Here is a 16,549-nt window from a genome sequence, read left to right as displayed (position 1 = left end):
GTGAAAAGATGCAAAACAACAGAATGAAAGTTTATTCTACATATAAACTTTCTATCAAAAAAAAATATATATATATATATATATATATATATATATATATATATATATATATATATATATATATATATATATATAACAACACAACTAAACACCAACAAAATAACCTCATCTATCTTCACTATTCTACGTCAAACTGCCGCTGGCATTAGACGTTCTGACATTTTGGTCACTCGACGTCATAAATTCAACCAAACATCAATGTGTAACTGTGTTGGTGGCCGGCTGCGTTTTAATGAGTATTTTTGTACTATAGCATTACACCTTTGGCGTAACCCTTTGAAACCTGAGCAAATTGATTTCTTTCAAAAACATGGAAAGAAGGCACCTAGCAACTTAAAAAGAAATTACCCAAAATTTAGCAAGAAACTGATAAAAAGACACACAAAAATTGAAAATCAGGAACAAAAAAAGAAAAGAAACAAAAAAAGAAAAAAACCCAAATAGGAAAATTACTGGGAAAAGTGCTTAAAAGTAATAAAGTTTCTGAAACATAATGTTAAATATGCAACTATGATAATTAGAAGTATAGTTTTCTTTTTATTTTATTCCTTAGCTTTTTTAAAAATAATGTTGGAAATCTAAAAAATCTTGCAGTTTGTGGAACCATTGTTACTATGTTTCCCATTGCTTCAATTCCATGTTTTTGAAGAAGAAATAAAACTAACATGCTCAGGGGCTCAAAGGTTTAAATGCTTGAAAGGTGTCTGAACGTCGAATAAGTCGATCCAGGTTTCAAAGGGTTAAGTAAAAGACCTGAGTGCTTATTAAACTTTTTATTCCACTTTTAAAGGAATGACCAGAGAAATCTGGGAAAATAAGAAATTTGTTTTGGATTCTGCCCTTTCACGTTAATCATGTCTGACCCCTCGGATTCATCTTATGACCTCTGCAGGGGCCCAGACCAGGAGGTTGGGAACCTCTTTGTAGCTATGCAGTCAGATTGTCCCTTTCATAACTGTTTAAATACATAAATAAATAAAGTGTGCCGACAGAGATTCTAGGAAGTTTTAGCATTCAATTTGTGAAGACAAAAAACAACAAGGTAACTTCTTTAAGCACCATGATTCTGTCTGTATTTGATAAGACGCGACTGTGAAGCCATTTGACCTCTGTGAGGGAATGCTGGGTGTCATCACAGTGTGTTTGAGGGGGTCGAGCATCTCTCCAGTGCCACAAGACACAGAAAAGTCACGGGGTGTGATTTGTTAAATGCGGGGACGACCCCTTGCATTGTTTCGAAAACACGGGGGGACATCTGGCACTGGTAGTCCAGCCCAGTGTTGAGGTCTCCATCCTCTTTCTCGGGCAGTGAGCTGTGCAGCATTGAAGCACTGCCTGCACATTCTCATGCTAATACCCAAAAGGCAAGGAGCAGATGTGAAACATTTGGTTCTGTTCTTGTTCACTTGTAAAGAAATAATGTGCCCCCTTATCATTATTTCGCTTTTTTTTGTTCTTCTGCGTGTCATAAAAAAAGGGTTCACGGTGGAGGGGCGTCTTCTTTGGTGGCCTGCGTTCAGCTGCATGTGGAGAAACGGTCCCTCGAGTGTTTTGTAGATCTGAGGAATAATTCTGGCGTTTAAAAACAAGCTGCTACAGTGGAAAAATCTGGGGATGATGCACTAAACAAACATATCTATAAAAAAAATAACAATTGAGCTTGACGGCAGCTTCTGTCTGTTTGTTTGTAAGTGCTGTGTGTTTGGTTTTTAGCACGTCTAAGCATGATTTTTAGCATATTTTTGATGTACTGTATTGTGTGTAAAGTCAGTGTCTATACTTATACTGTATATGTTCACTCTTGCGTGCAAGTCGTGATTAAAATAAGAGAAGTTGATCTCAAGGAGAATGCCAATTAAATAAAAGATTTTTTAAAAATGTATTTAAATATGTATATTTGTCTACATTGCAAGTTTAAAAGTGTTTGTATGGTGTCTCCTTATTCATTATTGTGTATTTAAAGGGATAGTTTACAGATTTTCAACCAGCTTTTATTATAACAATGTGGGTCGTAAAAGAACTGATGTAACCCCATCACAACCCATCAGGATCTGATCCATTTGGTTCAATAACATTTGGATATCTAAAAGAGCCGCAGGATTAAATCAATGCATTCCTATTCCAGTTATGGGCTCTATGGGCCCAGTTATACATAAGCAGTGCTGGTCATTTGGGTAATTTATTCACGGCAGTTGAAAGTTTTTGGCTTTGTGCGCCACTGAGCAACTTTCTGAACAAGGCCCCCTCTCAAACACTGTATCCAGTTCTCTTTATCGATTCATGAGTGTTACTTAAACTACAGATTGTACTTCTTTATTTTCAAGCTGTTATTCAGTGGGATACGCTCTCTGACCCCACAGAAGCTATGGGGTTAAAAGACAGTGCTAGAAAGAAACGGATAGTGTCTGTTAAGGTGCACTTTGGGTAAACTATTTTTAGCCTTTTTGGGTACTGTTGGCCTAATAGAAGTGTTTTGGGTACACTCGATTTAACGTTAAAGTTAAATCATGTAAAAAAAACAAAATAAATAAAGTTATTTTTTTCTCATAAAATTATAGTATAGTATATTCTCATAATATTTCTACTTTTTTTCCTCAAAATATTACGATTTTTTCTCATAATATTTCGACTTCATTCAAAAAAGTTTTTTTTCCTCGGTGTGGCCCCAAAATTCGTACTCTGCAACTTTAATTTTTGCAAGAAAATTCCCTCTTGCTTAGCTGAAATGAGTGTCTGAGTGTCCCCGCCCACCTGTAATATAATTGGCTCCTGTGTGCTTCTCTCTCCATCTCATTGGTCAGGGAGGTGCCTGTCAACCAACCTGACATGCGAGACAAGTTTACAACTCTATACACGTGCGGGTGGTACATCAGGGCTCGTGGAAGCATCCTGCACAGAAGAAGAAAGAGGGAACTGTGTTACCTGGGTGCATAAATCGTTGCCACACCGTCGGGAAGCACCTGTGGGCCGTAATTTCGGCTCTTTTCGGTCAGTTCGGGCGTGCTCACCTGTGTGCAGCAGGTATTAGCCTATTTACCTTTCTTTTTTTGGGAGGAGACAGGTGTTATCCACAGCAGCCCCACTGTGGATGACTCGGTTTCTTCATGGCCAAAAGACTCGGTAATGTGTGCCTAGCATGGCTGCGGCTCCTTCACCAACCACCCAGGGACTGGTATGGCTTTTAGCCGCATCCGTAAACTGGACTCCCGGGGCACCTCCAGGCGAGCGGCGGTCATGCTGTGTTCCCTCCTCACCTCTCTTCTCCTCCTGCACTGCCTCACCGACCGCTGCAGCACCTCCTCCCCGGTCAAGGCGTCCTCCAGCCGGTTCTCCGAGGACTTTAGGTCGCTGAGGAGTAAAAGAGTCGCGTACGAATGGACCGCCGGGTCGGAGCTCGAGGGCTACGGGGCCGCCAGGGGCTCCTCGCGGGTCCTCGCGGATGAGCGCGCGGGGCAGGTTTTGGAGTCTTTCATGTTGCCGCCTCCGGATTTGGTCGCGTCCAGAAAAGTGTCGCCGAGGTTCGCAGGTAAAGTGAGTCCGCTCGGGGAGGGGAGCAAGAAGCTGCCCCAGGCTCTCATCATCGGGGTGAAGAAAGGAGGCACCCGGGCTCTGCTGGAGTTTCTCCGGGTTCATCCGGACATTAGAGCCGTGGGAGCGGAGCCACACTTCTTCGACCGCAACTACGACTACGGACTGGAGTGGTACAGGTAAGTAAACCTAAATGCTTAAGTCAGGTGACTTGTGACACTAATTTGGTAGGTAACGAAGAAAACCCCCTGAAAATTCTGCACAGTTCTTTACTTTTATAACTCGCCATTGCTATATTTCTTTGAAAAAAAATGTTGATAAGTAAAATAATTTAGAAACTGGGAAATTTAGACTATGGATTAAGACGTACAGCATTACAATTAATATTTTCAAGTGATAAAAACACCCAAAATGTGGCACAAAGTAGCGTAAATTATAATTTGATGGCATCTGGTAGCCTAAAAACATGTTTTCACTGCAGAAAAATGTCCAATTTTTTTTTTTTTTAATCTTAATTTTTTGCCCTATTTCACCTAAATGCAATAATTACTCAATCATCAATCATCATTGTTGCAAAGTATATATTGATAAGTAAAGAGCAACACTCTACAATTATTTTTGTTGTTATAGCCTGCCCGTACTATTTTAGCAGTACTCCTTTTGCCAACATGACAAAATCATCATTCCACATGTCTTTCTTGCAAGTGGATTAATGTATATTTGACTCTCCGCCTTGGCCATAAGAGTTACCTCAAACCAATAAAAGTACTGTTTAATTTAAAGTGCAATTTTAGCTGCAACTCAAGAATATGTTTGGCTGCTGATATTTTAAAAGCCCAAGATGGGAAACCTTATTTGTCCCATTTTACCTGATGTCCCAAATTAACTGACATCACCCAACACAGTGGCAGATAAAGTGTGCCGTTTCTTTACTAAAGTAAAAGTACAGTTAGAACCCTTTGAAAATAATTTGCTGCAAGTCAAAGTCCTGCAGTGAAAATGTTAATTGAGTAAGAGTGGGAATAATGAGGAACATGACTAAAAGTATAGAAAGAACCCAATTCAGAAAAAAAAATCTTAAAAAACAAGCAAAACGCCCAATAAACTCAAAATTATTTAAAAGACAAAAAAAAACTTAAAACTATCAAACACAAAATAATAACCCCCCCCCCCCAAAAAAAGAAAAAAAACTCAGAAAAAATTTAAAAATTATGTAAATGAAAAATACTTAATTATTACAAAAGCTGGCAATCAATTTTCTGTCAGTGGACTAATTGATAATCGACTGTTTGTTGCAGCTGTACTTGTATAAACTTTTACAAGTATCTCAAATTTGTACTTAAGTAGAGTACTTGAGTAAATGTACTTAGTGACATTCCACTCCTGCCTATATATGGGAGATAAAACGTGCCAAACAAAACAAAATTAAAACACTTTTTTAACAAAGACAAAACTATTAAGCATAAAATAATACTAAAACTGAAGTAAGTTAAAGTGGAGAAATTAAAATTAATTCATACCCCTCTAAGGTGCAACTTCTGTATATTGTTATTAGTCATTACATCGCCATGATGATATATTGTGTTTATCCAACTTTTGATCCAGACTGCTACTTCATCACTGATAAAGATTAGTCCACACAGCCCACAAAATCTTTATTTAACATCTCGACTTTAAGCAGCCGAGTTGTTGCTGCTGGATGAAGTTATTTGGACAGCCTGTTGATTTATTACACTACATTAGGCCTGTTTTCATTAGATGTTATCGGGCTGCTCATTTTGTTGTACATTTTAGGGTTGACTGCCTTTAAGTTGGTCAGGGCCATGGTGGAGTCACGGTTTGTAGGTTGATTAGGCTGGGAAACGAGACAAGGATAATTCCTCAGTATTAAGGATTTTAACCAAGTTGCAACACATTTTCTTTCTTTTAAAATAATGCCTCATATAACTACTTAGAACTAATTTTATTTATTTGACTGTTAGTACTTTGCTAAAGAACCCTGTAATCTCTGTGATGAGTGTTTTTTCAGTAAATAGTCATTTTTCACTTTGTAACTTTTGGAGAAGTTTTTTATAACATTTAATTACTTTCTTGAAAAAAAATTATTGAAAACTAAACCATTAAACTCAGACCTCAATTTTACTTGCTTATACAAATAAATAATTTAATTGATAACACAGTTTATGCACATAAATAATACACTGAATGTCTTAATTCAGGGTTCCCACGGTCATGGAAAACCTGGAAAAGTCATGGAAAATCACAATCAGAAAGCCAAACTTAATGCAAATATGTGCCGTCTCTAGTCTGTTCAAACCCATGCTGTGTCAGTCATAAAAAAGTCATTCAGTGCAGCCAAATACTGTAATTTATACAGTGTAATTTGTTTTCAGTTAATAAATAATATATATAATATATATAAATAAATAAGCTGAAACAAAATAATGAATATGTCTCCTACTTGACAGCAAAAATGAAAGGAAATAGGTGTTAAGAGGTTAAGTAAGTGCAAAATACTTATTTTTTTCAAAATAAATATTATACTGCAACAGGATAGATTTTCAACAATATTTCATTGTGTTATGAGTAAACTGCACTGAAATCAAAATGAGTACATCAAAGCTTTATATCAAGTGTGTTTTTAACACACTTTTTAGGGTTAAGAAAACAAGTTTACAGTCTTTTTGATCCCTTTTTCCAAATATCAGTATTAGTCTGAATCTGCTTTTATAGCTTCAGTTTCAGCTTGGCCTGACAGAGGTGAAACTTTACAGGAACTCACATAAAGACACATTTGCCGTCTCTATCTCCGTATGGAGAAGTGTATGCTGCGTTTTCCTCGCTCAACTCGAATTTGTGATTGATTTCATCTGTCACGGCGAGTGTGTGTGAGTGAGCGCTGTGTGTTCACATTTCCACCGGGCCTGTGGGGAATAATGGCTCTCCCTCTCAGTGGTTCTCTGTCTAATGGGGCATTGCCGACATTGCAGCTCTGTTATTAAGAAGGATTAGGGCCATAATGAAAGGTTACCTGAGTGTCTCGGGAGGTATAATTCACCTTTTGATTGAGTTAACACTACACACAGCACCCTCTAAAAGCCTGGAGACAAAACTTTTACTCTCCCTAACTGACAACTCCCTCCGTGCCCTCCTCCCCCTCCTCCCCAAACACTCTGGCTCTCTCCCATCTCCCGCTCACACACCTCCCTCTTTGTGCCTCTCTGAGAGTGAACATTCTCTTTTCGCCATCACTCTTTCACACCCTTCTGTTTACCTATTCATCCATTGTGGGGTTTTATATCCATGAGGGTCCCATCTATCCCGAGGAGTTGCCAAGATTCTCTGGAATTTGGACCGTGCCTCCAAGGACGGACCTTAGTGCCGGTTCCCCTTAATGCTGTCCGTTTTAAAACAGAGGCACCCTTGAATTGAAAAGAGGAATAAATAACTGTTACAACAGCGCGGCCCGATCTGCAGGGGTTCATCTCGTCAGCTCTCCTCGACAACGTCTTCCTGTTGACGGCTTTTGTGGTAGTTTTTGATTGAGTCGCGTTCATTTGAAGTTGCTGGCTCGAGGTCGTGTACTGTCGGGTTGTTTTTGTGCTTGTCAAAACCAGGAAATAAGGCTTGAAACGGCCCGTCGTCAAACGTGGCAGCAATCTTGGATCTGAGCCACAGTTAGTGTGCTGGTGAAGATTTCAATGTTGCGCAAATGTTTAAAAAAGGAGTCTAATGGTCATGAAATTTCTGGAAAAGTAATTAAATTAGAAAAACTGTTTTCCAGGCCTGGAAATAGTTTGAAATTAACAGAATGTCCCCAAACATGTCTAGTGTTGTGTGAAATACAGGGGGCAGGGGTGGATGGTGTCAGCTGTTGTTGTGATGTTTTCATTCTGTGCCCCCTCTCTTAATTGTGACATTTTTTATGCTGGTCTGTAAAAACAGCACAGGTGAAGCTCATCATGAGTTATTTTTATCCCTCAACAGCAGTTTGAGTTGCGGTATTGATAACTGATCAGTTGATCCGGTCAGGGCTGATCAGACAATTGGATGAGAGGAGAAGCAGAGTGCAGAGAGAGTGAATGCAAACTTTTAGAACCAGCGCAATGAACGGTTAAGTTTCACTTTCATGGCTCCTGATGTTTTGCTGCTCTGTCTGTGCCTAGAGTACGCTCTGCGCTCTGAGAGTGTGGTGCTTTAAATAACCAAATGATTAGTACTTGAAGAACACTCCAGTTTGAAAAGTAGAACATCTTTTTGTGGCAGTAGGTGTTTTAAACCTGGCAGCCCGCCACAAATAAATGAAAATGTGGGAAACCCTTCAAACTTGTATAAAATTAAAACCCAAACACATGGCAAATGACACTGACAGCTACAGGATCTTTGTTTTCTATCCCCCCAAAAGGGGCGTGGCCTTGGCATTTTGCAAAATACCCATATGTGCTGGTCTGGCCTGTTGGCATATGCAGCGAGTTGACAGTGGGATGACTAAAGACAGAGTAACTTTAGCAAGCGGTAGCAGTGTGCTTATCTGAAAACATGGGGGAAGTACGCATTCTTTAAATACAGATGTATTGGTATGTAGGCCCACACACACATTTTAAACTACTTCAACCAGCTCTGAATAAACAGTCAGAGAAGTCTGTTTAGATGCGCAAGGTAAACTTCCTGGTCATTAAACTAGTGGCTAGATATCCCTCCTACCCCTGGCTAAACTCTGATTTATGACACAAATTGATACAAAACAGCTAATCTGGCAGAGTTTCACTGGCTCTCGGGCTGTTGCTTGAACTACAGGCTGCGCTAATGCATTTCCGCATTGCCTGCCACCACAGAAACAAAGAGTGTAGACACAGATCAAGAGACGGACCCCGCCCTGAGTCTCTCGGAGTTGGACTGAAACTGTGAAACTAGGCAGTGCTGATCAAAAATAAATCAAAATAATATCACTGAACTGCCTATTTCTTCCCCATTTTTTTTCAGAAATGTATTTTAATGCCATGTTGCACCATAATGATGAGAGTTTTTGAACAGGAAGCGGGGGTCATACTGCCACAGTGAAAACAAAGGCTGAAAAAATGGAGATGGAAAAAGTAAAACTAAGCAGCGCTGGTCAAATATGAACCAAGATTCTGTCACTGAGTTGCCTATTTCTTGCCTCAAATGTTTTCAGAAATGTACTGTTAAGCTATAACACCAGACTGTTTGCTTCCCGCAAACCGCTATTGTTTTGCACGGACCATTCCACATTAAGTCACCCACTAGCAGGTATAGTGCAGTGCATTCTGGTAATTGTAGGTTTTCTACCTCTTTTCAATGTTTTCTGTGGTCATGAAGCACCAATTTCAATAGTACTGTATTTATGTCTTTCTGCTGTATCTAGTTTTATAGAGAGCCCTCATTGAAATACTTCTTGAAGTCATGAAAGTGGGGTGAAATTTTATGGTAAAACTGCGGAAAAGGTTTGAAAATTCACTGGTAAAAATGTGTGAGAACCCTGTTTGAAACACACAATTTGAAATGTGTCAAGAACAAATTCCCAGATGCTCAGAAGCAGCTCAGAGCTTCCACTACATGTTGAATACTCAGTAATTCATCCTTTAAAAATAAAAAAAAAAATGTTGGTGTTTGTGCAAAACAAGGACAGATTTTCTGTGACTAATCACTGTGTCCAATTTGCTTGAATTATGCGATTCCATTCATTAGCTGCAGTGAATACTTAAATCGCAGAAGCTTCCGTCTCTGGAGACTCTTTGTTTATTGTCGAGGCTGATATGTGTCCTCGGCATGAATCACTCGTCTCCGTGTCCCTATGGGAATGTGTACTGTAACACCTCTAAGCTCTTAATGTGACGTGGCAACATCTCCTTCACTTTTTTTTTTTTCCAACAAAATTATACTGGCCCGTTGTGGGAATTTCCATCACACCCTAAGCTATGATGCAAAAATCTGTGATTTATTGAGGGGGATAAAATTTCCAGTTTTGACAGCACCATGGCTGTCAGAGCATGAAACATTGGTAGCTTTAAACTTCACTTTTATGTGTCCTAAGACCTCCAAAAAGTTCTGCCACACCATCTGCATTTATTCAAAACTTGGTAACAACTTTATATATTCATTTTTAACTCTTTTTTTTTTGTGGTGTTGTACGTTTAGCTTTGAACATTATTTTAGCTCCTTGAAAAAAATGTCTCTCACTTTTTTGTGCCGGAGACTCTCTGTGAATTCGGTACCTTTTGTTAAACAGGAAACTGACACCCAACAACCCAATCGCCCCGTCAGTCAGTGTTACATTTCACTGCACATTTCTCAGCGGTGTATCCGTATAATCACATACAACCTGTTAGGCTTTTGTTGTGGAAATGGACACTCGGAGTGAACAAGGAGGTCAAGCACAAACACTGTGGACTAAAGCAAAGGTCCACACTACAGAGGAGTCCGTATTATGTTTTGGGGCTACTCGGGTTACCGAACGCCCCGCTTTCACCTGTCTAGACCAGGCCGCAGTTCCTGTTTGATGTCTGTAGACCGGTTAGATTAGCCCTCACCAGATCCCTTAATGGGTTAATTATCCTCCGTAAAAACATGTGTGACCTGTTAAACACAGGGGTTATGTGTCGCCAACTCGGCCACACGCATATTTATCCAGATACAAACAAACATGATTGCATTCAGCACACGCAACGAGGCTTTTCATGTGGTCCGCAGCTTTGGAAAAAAAAACAAGTAAAAATCGAGGAAATAAAAAAGTATCAAATGTATCAGAAAATCTTTTGCGTAAAGTTGAGTTTGTGGCTTCTCCTTAAATGTGTTTCTTTGATACTTTGAAACCTGGATCCATATCAGTGTTCTTGTGCTGCGTTCAGACGCCTTTCACAAGCATTTTACCCTTTGAAACCTGAGCAAACTGGTGTGATTTCTTTCAAAAACATGGGGCAAAACGGCAGTGACATACTTGGCAAGAAATATCCCACAATTTTGCAGCACATCGGTATAGGTTTAGAGGAATATAACTGAAAAAAAATAGTATTTAAAAATGACAGGACGATAAGTAGAAAATTGTCCAAAAAATAGGGAAAAATGTCCACAATGCTACATTTATATTTATAATATTTTTTGTTACAGAAACAAATTCAAATAGACAAAGGAAAATAAAAGTAAAAATCTAAAGCAAACAAGAGAATGACTTTTTTTTAAATGCTCAAAATTAAAAAAAAAAAATGTTTATTTTATGTATTTTATTAGATTTTGTCTGTAACATAAATTTAAATATAAAATAATTTAAATTATAAATGGACTCTTTTCCTAATTTTTCTAAAAATCCTCCCTTCTTTGTTTGAGGTAATTTTCTGGTTTGTTTTTAGTTTTATAACTTTTATATTATTTTATTTCTTTATTTATTGATGCATATTTTCAAGTAATTTTCTTGTAGCTTTTTTTTTTTTTACAAATTTCTATGCTATGTTTTGGGCCATGTGTTGTTAACTTGCTCCTTGCCTTCTCCCCATGTTTCTGAAAGAAATCAAACCAATTTTTTAACTCAAAGAGTTAAAACCATGAGAGGGCAAATAAAAAGAGTCTGCTCGGCTAGAAAAACTGAAAAATCACATTAAATTAGGGGTTTCCCTCTTCATAAAACTGGCCTTGTTTAAAAGGACGTTCTGTAATGGTAATAAAAAATGGCTCTTGATCATAAAAGCAGTGACCCAGTGGGGATTTGTGTTAGAAAGCAGCGGTGTCGATATGATCTGGATTTCCTGATCCGTATTTCTGTTACAGCAGTCTGTGTGGCAGCTTCTTTCTGTTACTACAAATCAAGATCCAGATGTTAATGTATGGAATAATAATAATGTGTTTAAATTCCATGAATGCCTTTTTTTTTTTTTTACGTTAGTGATTAGCATTTTTCCCTACATTAGGCTTGGGTTTGTTGATCCAACAAGACCATTAAGAAAAAAAGAAGTTTAAGAAAATAAAGTCACATTTGTCAAGTGCTGACGTTGAAAAGCTGCTGAATTCCCAGCGTCCGAAACGAGGCCGACGTCCAAGTTTCTCATACTGTATGTTGGCTGTGTTTAGAGTGTGTGTTCCAATTAATTGGGTGGCAGAGTTTAAACTCTGGCCTTGTTCGCTGCAGTCTGACATTTCACTTGTCATTCTGAGTGAGGAGAGGTTTGGAGCAGCGGTGGAAAGCATGACATAACTCCAAATGGGAGCGGCTGGATTTTAATAGTGAAGGAATTACTGTGGACCTCTTCAGTTGTGTGTCTTTCAGGACCGTGGGTGGCAAATTTTGGCCATCAAACTAGGGCTGTAAGTTTGGTTAATTTTGCTTTGAATACTCTGACACCCAAAAACTTGTAAATTCTCGGGTAATTTTTAAGAAAAAAATGCAATATGACGTAAAATACAAGAGGCCTTTTAATGCCATTAACTCAGTGAGCATATTGTAATTTAAATATTCACATATTACCTCCAATGTCTATCACTGTATTTCTTACATTTATATTTTGATACACTTACATACTCAGCATACTGTGCACTCTCTGTTTTAAATATTACATACAGTGCTAATTGTTTACTCTCACTGTATTTGTATTTTGTGTTATATACTTGTGCTGGTTCTTATTTCTACTTGTGATAATACTCTATGCTGGCATCAGACGAACCACAATTTCCCCCCGGGGATCAATAAAGTTTTTGAGATTCAGATTCAGCAGCGTTGTTGGGTCAGGACGGCGTTACTAGCTGTAATTTTCAAATTAGTTTTCTCCGCTAGTTAGCTCCCATTAGCCCAACTGGTGCACAATGCAGTAAACTGAAGAGAAGCAAAAACTAAACTGTAGATCGGGGATACTCAGCCTTCTTTGCCCGACGGCCACTTTTGCAAAATGTCTCACCAGCATGTAGTCATGGCTACGCGGGACATTTTGGGGATTTGAGGACATTAGGGTTCCTCCCTTGGCACTTTGTTTGATAAAAGCATCTTTTGATGTTTTATATGCACACAGACATTTTATTTTCAGCAAAAGTTAAAAAAAAAAAAAACAGTGTGAATCATTTATTTTGTGAATTGGAACATGTTTGGGGGACCACCTAGTGCCCGTATCGGGTGCCAGATTTAACCAAAGCACAAACATCAACACAAACAGTTTTACCATACATGTGTACATTATTTATTGTGAAGCTGCACCAGCTGCAACGAGAGGTCAGATTTAACCGTGCGTATGTGTGTGTACTTTTGGCGCTCGCTTGCTGCTGCCGTTGGATGTAACCCGGCCCCGAATACAGGAATGACATGTTCCTCCGAGTTTTAAATACAACGATAGAGTTGTAAATAGTTTCACTCCTCGCTCCCTTTGCACCACATTTTCTACCAACGCTATAATATCTCACTGGGCTGTCTGGATTTATATAACCATATCAGCCAAAAATATGAGGATTTTTTTTTTCTAATGCTGGTGTTATGTGTCTGTGTGTGAAAACACTTGAAAATGTATCTCCGTGGACTCTCTTTTGAGGCTTTCAAGCATTTCTCAAGATTTTTAAAACAGATTTAACCCATTGATTGATTTTTTTAAGACTTTTTTTGATGCTACTGGAAAATATTTGCAGAGCAGAAAGGACATATTCTTCATGGTCCTGAGAAACGTCTTTACATATTGATTTTCTAATGTAGTTAGACATGCTTCGTCATGAAACAGGATGTGGGAGTGGGACTTATTTCGGAAGGGAGAGGTTTTATATACTACCCAGTACATAAAACCTGCAGGTCTACCTTCAAGTTTTAAATAAAGTCCTTTCCAAAATAAACCACCTTTAGCTGGGTGAGATCTGTGCACTCATTAATTTTTATTCGGCCAAAAATTGTAAAAACTTTGGAAGAGGGTATGAATGTTAAAGTAAACTAAAATGCATGTTTTTGGAGTAAAGTGGTGATATGAAAAAGCAGTTAACCCTTTAAATCCTGGCCAAGCTGTCTTGATATCGTTGGGAAGAGGGTGATGAGCAACTAACAACAAGAAAATGGCATGAAATTATTTAAAAAAAAATTATGAGAATGTAATAAAATTACCTGAACATAAGTTAAAAACAGAAAGAAAATTTTAAAAAACCCAAACAAAACAAGAAAATGGCCCCTAGAAAGTGCTAAAAAGTTCTTTTTTGTGTAACATAATTTTTGATATATAATTAAGGAAATGCTAAATATATAGCTAGATTAGCTGCATGACTCTGGTCACTGGTAAATTTCACCATTTAATACACCTTCATTCAGTCATACACAGTGTGAATTTGAGGGAGAAGTTCAATATTATAGGAAATGCTTGTTTTCTTTGTAACGTTTGAATATGTAAATCAAGAATTTGACTTTTTTTTGTTTCATGCTTTTCATTATCTGTAAATATTATTATATATAAATATAATATATATTATTTATATGGTAATTTCCCCTTTTTTATTTTCTGCGTGTTTGAAATAAATTAATTTTTATATTTTTTTTTCCAGTTAATGGGATATTTCTTGTTAAGTTGCTCATTATGTTTTTTCCGGTGTTTTTGAAAGAAATTCAGCCAGTTTTCTCAGGTTTCAGAGGGTTAAATGCTAGCAAAGCCATCAGGATGGCCCAAAAAATCTGATGATCCAGGAGTTCAAGGGTTAGGAGCAGTTTTTAAATAATTAAGTATTGAGGCTCTTTTTTTTTTTTTTTTTTTAAATCTGCTGACATAGGCGCAGGTTTGCCGATGGCAGGTGGGGTGTGGAGGACTGGCGGTGGTGGGTGTAGGGGTCACGGTCGGGGTTGTAGAGGGCTCACATAGCGGAGGTAACGTGATCACCAGAGCCCTCCTGAGCATGAGCTCCGAGCTGGATTGTGAAAGTGATTATTGGGGAGTATAATTGTAAAACAGGGACGCTCACCTCCTGCTGAAGGCATGCAACCCACCCATGACTGTAGTCGCCCCCCCACCCCACCCTCTGCCAACTCCTTGACCTCCGCCACCCCCTCCGACATCTTTGCATGCCCTTAGCAGCTGACCCCAGGAGGCCCCATGCAGGGGCAGCAGATAGAAGCGAGGGGACTGTCCAAAGTAGTGCCTGTCAGCAGCTGCCCTCTGGCATCCGGGGAATCTGCCCCCCGATGGGTGAGTGAGGACAGGCAGCAGGTGCAGGGTGCTCCGCAGACACCACCTGGATCTCCACCAGACGCTCACACCTGATGCATTCACCTGACACGCCTAAAATAAGAGCTGTTTGTTGACTTCGTAGCACAGGCATGTTCAAAGTCCGGCTAGCTATATGGTACCGCTAAATGTACTATATGGGACGTGCAAAACAGTATTTCTTAATCTCAAAGTGACAACACTATAATAACCCAGCTGTCCACCAATTTCGTTAGACTTTGATAGGGATCAGTTTTTTGTACTGTATTCACTGTATTCATAAGCATTTAAACATCTGAAACCTGAGAAAATTGATTTGTTTTTTTTTTTTCAAAAACATAATCAGCAACTTGCCAAGAAATGTCCTGCAAACTGGAAAAAAATTAAATTAAGTAAAAGATGACAAGGAAATGATCTGAAAATTTGGTGCAGGAAATTATTAGAACATTATAAACTCTAAAATTATATTACAGAAAAAAAACAATTTTAGAACATTCTTGATGTAAATTTCTTGTTTTTGTTTGTTTATTTGGTTTTTTACTTTTTTAAATTTCTTGTCTTGTTTTGGTGCTATTCATAGGTAATTTTTTATTATAACATTTCTTTTTTTTTTGTTTCTTGCTAATTTTTGGGCCATTTTGAAGTTGTTAATTGCTCATCACTCTGTTCCTAAAGACATCAAGCCCAATTGCTCAGGTTTCGGAGGATTAGACAGAGGTTGTGTCGTTGACCAAAAAATTACCAAAATTAAATGTCAGAACAACATCCAATACCAACGTTAATTTGACGGGGAATACTGGCGACATATGATGTTTTGCTGTTTTTAGGCTGCGTCATTCAAATGGCCAATGCTGACATTATCTTCAGGTTAAAAAAAAACATTTAGTCGAAAGGGGTGGAGAACAAAACTTAATGTCTACAAAAAGTCACAGTGTTTATGTCCACACAATGTAAAATTCTGACATCATTAAACATTTAAAATATCATCCACCTAATTTTCATTCTCATGTCTGTCCAACATCAGAGTCCAACATCTTTTTGATGTCATATTGACGTCGGATGCCAGCTGTGACAAATCACAGACATGGACCATGTAGGAACTATGCAGGAGGAACAAATAACTTTTCATAAACAAACAGTAAACAAGCAAACAAACCGTTACTTAGGACAAGACATGGCCTTGGCACAAAGCATAAAGTCGACAGCAAGGGACGCCGCTTTCGGGAACAGTGGAAAGTTACAAACTTTTTCTCTGCAAGATGAAACAGTTTAGACTGTCCTTTTTCTATGTCTTTTTTTTTTTGTCTTAGTAGTCTGTATGATGTGAGAAGCTGCTGTCCCCCAGGTGTTTTCACATGATCTAATCTGCCCCCCCTTCAAAAAATTTGGACACCCTATTTTAACAGGATGGTTACTTTCATGTAAGTACTCCTGGCCTCAGGGATCAGGAACTCCAGGGGCTTTGGCGAACATGTGCAGAAAGGGCGTGTGATTGATCACGGTCAGGGGGGTCACTCGGAGAATGTGCCACCCTCAGAGTTCACGATGCCAGCAGATGGTACTGTAACATTAAGGTCGGGTTACATTGTTTCTAGGATTCTGTTGTTTGTTCACTTTTGGGTTCCTGTGTACACTCGTCAGCAACCTGTTTGACCCCGTCGTCGTATCTCGGGCTCATTCAGCTTTGCAGCTGTTGGAGTTTTTATGAGGTATTAGCCCGTACATTATAAAGCTTCACATTTCAAGAGGAGGTCACTTTTTATTTTCCTTGGCTGAACAAAAATACTCTGAACAACACTTTT

The 16,549-nt window shown here is 38.6% G+C and overlaps 1 protein-coding gene and 1 long non-coding RNA gene across 3 annotated transcripts in view; one reads left to right on the top strand and one right to left on the bottom strand.

Annotated features, from left to right (window-relative positions):
- Nucleotides 1-2,951, bottom strand: part of LOC148186292 (uncharacterized) — a 40,326-nt gene extending 37,375 nt beyond the window's left edge. The window contains exon 1 of the long non-coding RNA XR_015775003.1: nucleotides 2,812-2,951. This is a non-coding gene — a long non-coding RNA (uncharacterized LOC148186292). The remainder of the gene's footprint in view (nucleotides 1-2,811) is intronic.
- LOC121959188 (heparan sulfate glucosamine 3-O-sulfotransferase 3A1-like) overlaps nucleotides 2,941-16,549 on the top strand; it is a 49,255-nt gene continuing 35,646 nt past the window's right edge. For both annotated transcript variants that reach the window (XR_015775002.1, XM_088070122.1), the window contains exon 1: nucleotides 2,941-3,767. Coding sequence is in view for 1 of the 2 variants with exons in the window: in XM_088070122.1 (XP_087926248.1) it covers nucleotides 3,235-3,767 (533 nt within the window). In the remaining variant the exon portion in view is untranslated. The remainder of the gene's footprint in view (nucleotides 3,768-16,549) is intronic.

Source organism: Plectropomus leopardus, chromosome 19, assembly GCF_026936395.1.
Source record: "Plectropomus leopardus strain MGB_pleo_1.0 chromosome 19, ASM2693639v1, whole genome shotgun sequence".
Taxonomy (NCBI): Eukaryota; Metazoa; Chordata; class Actinopteri; order Perciformes; family Serranidae; genus Plectropomus; species Plectropomus leopardus.
Note: the sequence above shows the minus strand (reverse complement) of the source record. Positions and strands in the feature narration are given on the sequence as shown.